Consider the following 7,302-nt stretch of genomic DNA (forward strand, 5'->3'; position numbering starts at 1 on the left):
CATTTGTACCGAGTTTGGTGAAGATATCTCATTCTGTTCAAAAGTTATAGCCATTTTAGTAAAAGTGGCCCCGTCAGTATTGAACGTTTTGGTGGCCCTTTGCGACCGTGAGTCAAAAATGTTACTTTTTTTTGATAATTATTGATATTCAGTGTCCACAGAATATTCCTGCACTGGTTTGGTTCCGATCGGGCGAAAAACCTAGGACTAGTTCGCAAAAGTAGGTTTCGGACAAACGTCCAGTTTTCGGGGTCAAGCGTACGTCGCAGCTCAAAAATTTTGCATACACTTTTGTTTGGCCTGACCCAAGGAACGCAACGATGTAAAGTTTTTGAGTCTACGACAAGCGGTTTACGAGATTATGGCCAAAATGTCAAAAAATTTGTTTTTTTGCGCTGTAGCGCCACCTATGGTCCGATTAGGCTCATTCTCTTTTCAGGATGTCCCCACAGGGAGCTCTACGTTCTGGCCAAGTTTCAAGTCTCTAGGCCTTACGGTTTGGGCTGCACGTTCAGTTTTAGGAAAAAAAAAAAGATTAATATAGCGATTACAAATAAACATTAAAGCTGCAAGCAGCATTGAGCGGGGTTCGAGTATTTAAGGCCTTTACGGCTTCTATACCGTTAGGGTGTTGGCCAACAAGAAATATATGGCTGGCACCAGAACATATCCATTACGAAGAATACACTCACAAACAGAAACATACACAGAAATGAAATGGTTAAACTATTGTGTTCATTAAGCACGATTACACACACAGACAGATGCACGCATATTTTGTTGCACATAAGAGATTTGTACAATAAATGATAAGTGACAACATGCTTAAGTCTAGTGTTTTTAAGATTTGACATATCATTGTCATGTTTCACTGTAATCATAATCATGTGTAATTGTCAAATATGATATATCTGTATAAATTAAGTTTTAAATTTGGCTAAATGTGATTTGAAAAGCTATAACAGTGATTTAGTATCACTTACATATCAATTCAAAACTACATAAAGCCATTAAACCCCACAAAGCACTGATCTATTAACATGTGTAAGCCCATTAGTGGTATTCTACTGCCATCTAGTGGCTATAGTTGTAATTTTATTGAAATAGAGGTGCATTGTTTTTAAGCTTTATAAGTATTAAATTGCCTTTTTTTGCCCAGTGTCCATAAACATATGCTTGTATTGAATCATATGATACATAATTTTACTTAGGTTTGTGAATTTTTGTTTTATTTTAGTATTTGTAGACTTTAATCTACACTAGATAAAAAGCATATTATGAAATGGCTCTGTTATAGCTGTCCAAATGCAAATTTTCAACATTTTTTTTGATGATTATTGACTAAGTGAGTCTGGAGAATTGTACTGCACTGATTTTATTGAGTATGGGTTGAAAACCCAGGACGAGTTCACCAAAGTATGTTTTTAAAATTATCTCACGTATTAAAAGAACAGTTTGATTGACAACATTGGTCCTAGAGGCAAAGTTGTTCAGAATGAGGAGATCTATCATGTGATATGAAGATATAGTGTATATGTGAAGATATTGACGTTTAATTGGGTTTTTAGTTCTATATACAATAGAAATATCATGTTTTTGACACCTTTTTAACTGTTATAGCGCCACCTATTGTCCGATCTTCAAGAAACTTTGCATGCTTGTTAAGGGTCATCTGATACATGTTGTCACCCATTTTTGTAAGGTTTTGAGTTTTGTTTAGGTTTTATAGGCTTTTGGATATATGTTGCCACGCCCCCTTTACTAAATGAGCCCATTATATCCAACCAAAGGACAAAATTCAACATTTTTTTGATAATTATTGATCTAGAGAGTCCAGAGAATATTACTGCAGTGGTTTGATCCAGATCGGGCGAAAAACCTAGGACTAGTTCGCAAAAGTAGGTTTTTAACATATTTGTGAATAATTAATGAACGATTTGATTGACAGCAATGGTTCTTGAAGCAATTTTTCTCGGCATGAGGAGATCTATCAAATGATATGCATATTGTGTGGATGTGTGAAACGCCGCGCGATTCCAGAGCCAAAAAAACTCGTTAGCGCCAACTAGTGGCCGATTTCTTTCAAAATTCTTACAGACCTTTAGGGCCGTGAGTCGAACATGCCCACCGAGTTTTGTTCTGATTGACCTCCGTTAACCTTGTCAAATAGGTGCTCAAACTTCATTGGCCAATGGCGACCATGTTTTTTGAGATACGCCAATGTCCTCATAGACACTTGTGCCCCTTTGGTCCACGAGTCTGCATACCAATTTACAAGTCGATCGGCCTAACTGCTGTGTATTTATAGCCAAAAATATGTTTTTTCCGTCTTATAGCGCCACCAAGTGGTCAAGCTCCGCATTTTTTTTTATTTGACCAAAGATTAAGCTTATACACATGTGTACCGAGTTTGGTGAAGATATCTCATTCCATTCAAAAGTTATAGCCAATTTAGTAAAAGTGACCCCTCACTTTCAAACGTTTTGGTGGTGCTTTGCGACCGTGAGTGAAAAATTCAACTTTTTTTTGATAATTATTGATATTCAGTGTCCAGAGAATTTTTCTGCACTGGTTTGGTTCCGATCGGGTGAAAAACCTAGGACTAGTTCGCAAAAGTAGGTTTCGGATTCACGTCCATTTTTCGGGGTCAACCGTGCGTCGCAGCTCAAAAATTTTGTAATACACTTTTGTTCGGCCTGACCCAAGGAACGCAACGATGTAAAGTTTTTGAGTCTACGACAAGCGGTTTACGAGATTATGGCCAAAATGTCAAAAATTTTAGTTTTTTGCGCTGTAGCGCCACCTATGGTCCGATTAGGCTGATACTTTGATAGGTTCTCCTCGATTTTTGCTCTATCTACTGACCAAGTTTCAAGTCTCTAGGCCTTACGGTTTGGGCTGCACGTTCAGTTTTACGGCAGAAAAAAAATAATAATAATAATAATAATAATAAAAATCCTAACAAAAACAATAGGGTTTCAGTGCTACGCACTCGAACCCCTAAATATAGCTGCAAGCAGCAATTAACGGGGTTCGAGTATTTAAGGCCTTTATGGCTTCTACACTGGTAGGGTGTAGGCCAACATGAAATTGATGGCGGACACCAGAACATATCCATGATGAAGAGTACACTCACAAACAGAAACTTACATTGAAATGAAATGGTTAAACTGTTATGTTCATTAAGCATGATCACACACAGACAGATGCACACATATTTTGTTGCACATAAGAGATTTGTATAATAAATAAGTAACAAAATGCTTAAAACTTGCGTTTTTAAGATTTTATATATCATTGTCATGTTTCACTGTAATCATAATCATGTGTAATTGTCAAATATGATATATCTGTATAAATTAAGTTTTAAACTTTGGCTAAATGTGATTTGAAAAGTTATAACAGTGATTTAGTATCACTAACATATAAATTCAAAACTACATAAAGCCATTAAACCCTACAAAGCACTGTTCTATTAACATGTGTAAGCCCATTAGTGGTATTCTACTGCCATCTAGTGGCTATAGTTGTAATTTTATTGAAATAGAGGTACATTGTTTGTAAGCTTTATAACTATTAAATTGCCTTTTTTTGCCCAGTGTCCATAAACATATGCTTGTTTTGAATCATATGATTCATAATTTTACTTAGGTTTGTGAATTTTTGTTTTATTTTAGTATTTGTAGACTTTAATCTACACTAGATAAAAAACATATTATGAAATGGCTCTGTTATAGCTGTCCAAATGCAAATCTTCAACATTTTTTTGATAATTATTGACTAAGAGAGTCTGGAGAATTGTACTGCACTGATTTTATTGAGTATGGGTTGAAAACCCAGGACGAGTTCATCAAAGTATGTTTTTATATTTATTTCACGTATTAAAAGAACAGTTTGATTGACAACATTGGTCCAAGAGGCAAAGTTGTTCAGAATGAGGAGATCTATCATGTGATATGAAGATATAGTGTATATGTGAAGATATTGACGTTTAATTGGGTTTTTAGGTCTATATTCAATAGAAATATCATGTTTTTGACACCTTTTTAACTGTTATAGCGCCACCTATGGTCTGATCGTCATGAATCTTTGCATGCTTGTTGAGGGTCACCTGCTACATGTTGACACCCATTTTTGTAAAGTTTTGAGTTTTTGTTTAGTTTTAATAGGCTTTTGAGTATGTGTGGTCACACCCCCTTTTCTAAATTGGGCCATTATAGCCAACCAAAGGACAAAATTCAACATTTTTTTGATAATTATTGATCTAAACAGTCCAGAGAATATTACTGCAGTGGTTTGATCCAGATCGGGTGAAAAACCTAGGACTAGTTCGCAAAAGTAGGTTTTTAACAAATGTGTGAATAATTAATGAATGATTTGATTGACAGCAATGGTTCTTGAAGCAATTTTTCTCGGCATGAGGAGATCTATCAAATGATATGCATATTGTGTGGATGTGTGAAACGCCGCGCGATTACAGAGCCAAAAAACTCGTTAGCGCCAACTAGTGGCCGATTTCTTTCAAAATTCTTGCAGACCTTTAAGGCCGTGAGTCGAACATGCTCACCGAGTTTCGTTCTGATTGACCTCCGTTAACCTTGTCAAATAGGTGCTCAAACTTCAATTGCCAATGGCGGCCATGTTTTTTGAGATACGCCAATGTCCTCATAGATACTTGTGGCCCTTTGGCCCAAGACACTGCATACCAATTTTCAAGTCGATCGGACTAACGGCTGTGTATTTATAGCTGTTTATATGTCTTCTCCGCCTTATAGCGCCACCAAGTGGACAAGCTCCGCAATTTTTTTGATTTCACCAAAGATTCAGCTTATACACGTGTGTGTCGAGTTTGGTGAAGATATCTCATTCCATTCAAAAGTTATAGCCATTTTAGTAAAAGTGGCCCCGTCACTTTCGAACGTTTTTGTGGCCCTTTGCAACCGTGAGTCAAAAGTTCAACTTTTTTTTGATAATTATTGATATTCAGTGTCCAGAGAATATTTCTGCACTGGTTTGGTTCCGATCGGGCGAAAAACCTAGGACTAGTTCGCAAAAGTAGGTTTTGGACAAATTTCAAAATGGCGGAAAAATTTGCATACCGGAAATGAAATCGGAGATAGCCATTTTGTTTTGATTGAGCCAAGGATTCCAGTGATATAAGACACTTGAGTCTAGGACAAACGGTTTAGGAGTTATGATAGGTTTCGCGTTTCTGTTCGCTATAGCGCCACCTATGGTCCGATTGGGCTGATTCTTTGTGAGGTTCTCCTCGATTTTTGCTCTATCATCTGACCAAGTTTCAAGTCTCTAGGCCTTACGGTTTGGGCTGCCCGTTCAGTTTTACGGCAGAAAAATAATAATAATAATAATAATAATAATAATAAAAATCCTAACAAAAACAATAGGGATTCAGTGCTACGCACTCGAACCCCTAATAATAAACGATTTTACTAGAACTTTACGCCCCTGTAAAAGTTATTATATCAATAATACAAATAATAAATATTAAAATATAAATAATAATAATTTAAATAACATTAATAATAATATTAATATCAAAGAGATAAAATTCACATTCTATTTGCTTAAAAATTAAATTGCTATTATTATTAAGATATTATATAAAATATTATGTAATATTAGTATGTTAGACACCTGTGATAATTAATATTACTATTAATATTAAAGAGACAATTTCACATTAAAAATTTACATTATTTACTTTTTAAAAATTATTATTATTATTATTATTATTATTATTATTATTAACATTATTATGGGTCAAAGACTAAAAAGGTTCATTAATATTAAATATTGTATCATATTTTAGAATATTGATAATGATAATTAAAATATAAAAAATGGATAGTGTTTTTTGTAATTTTAATATTAATATTATTATTAATATTAATTGTAATTGTAATACTCCTGTGTATATTTATTAAATATATATATAAATACACACAGTATATATATTATCAAATATTTACATGTGTTTACATATTTATATTCATATAATTTATATTATATATAAATAAATATATTTAATATATAAATTATTACATCTTTTTCTTAAATATACACAAGCATGTGCCCGCATTTATATATACATAGTAAATATACACATCACACACACACACACACATATATATTATGTAAACAACAACAAAAAACTAACTAAGACTAGCTCTTCTGTTCTTGTTGTATTGTATCTATTTTTAGGCCTCTAACATTAGCTTGCTTTTTCTTTTTTTTATCTTTTTTCTTTTTATTTATTATATAATTAAAAAAAATGTATATATGTACATACATGTACATGATCATATATTAATATATTATATTAGTAATGGTTAGATTTTTAACATCAAAGAGACCAAATTCACAAATTCACAAATGTACATAACTATTTAAAAGGTTAATTAAAAATAATTGTAAAGTATTTTAATAGAGTTTTACACCCCTGTAAAATATATTATATTAATATATTATACTAGTAATAGATAGATTATTAATCAAAAAAGACAAAATTAAAATTTTAAATTTAAGTTTTTATTTATTTTAAAATTATTATTATCCTTATTATTAATATTAATCAGTTTTTTATGATTTAAAATAACCATTTTCTATTTGAATATATTTTAAAATGCAATTTATTCCAGTGACACGAAGCTGAATTTTCAGCATCATTACTCCAGTCTTCAGTGTCACATGATCCTTCACAAATCATTATAATATGCTGATTTGCTGCTAAAGAAACATTTCTGATGATTATCAATGTTGAAAACAGTTGTGTTGCTTCATACTTTTGTGAAAACCATGATCTATTTTATTTTATGATTCTTTGATGAATACAAAGGTTAAAAGAAAAGCATTTATTTGAAATAAAAAATATTTTGTGACATAAATGTGTTTACTGAGAATTTTGATCAATTTAATGCATCCTTGCTGAATATAAAATATTAATCCCTTTTAACATTGAAAGTAATACTAATAAAAAATGTTTGCTTGCTAATGCATTAGAATTTGGTACAAATATGTAAATGTATTAAAAAAAACATAAAATCAAAATGTGCTTAAATGCTGTTTTGTCTTAGTATGTGTTTACCTTCTAGCTCCTCCTTCTCCAGTCCAGCTTTAGGCATGGAGCGAGTGCCTCCTCTGTCCACCACAGCCTCCTCATCATTCCTCTGTGTGGAGAGAGACAGAGAGAGAGATGTCAGTGTGAAGGTCTGTCTCAGAGCGACAAGCACAATGGACACACATTCATCTGACACTTACTGTCCTGAGACTGTGAAGCCGAGT

At 33.0% G+C, this 7,302-nt stretch overlaps 1 protein-coding gene across 1 annotated transcript in view; it reads right to left on the reverse strand.

Moving 5' to 3' along the window:
- Positions 1-7,302, reverse strand: part of slc4a10b (solute carrier family 4 member 10b) — a 131,356-nt gene that overhangs the window by 81,376 nt on the left and 42,678 nt on the right. Inside the window, exon 3 of the mRNA XM_073845143.1 lies at positions 7,106-7,187. Coding sequence (XP_073701244.1) covers positions 7,106-7,187 — 82 coding nt within the window. The remainder of the gene's footprint in view (positions 1-7,105; positions 7,188-7,302) is intronic.

The sequence above is a fragment of the Garra rufa genome, chromosome 8 (genome assembly GCF_049309525.1).
Source record: "Garra rufa chromosome 8, GarRuf1.0, whole genome shotgun sequence".
NCBI lineage: Eukaryota > Metazoa > Chordata > Actinopteri > Cypriniformes > Cyprinidae > Garra > Garra rufa.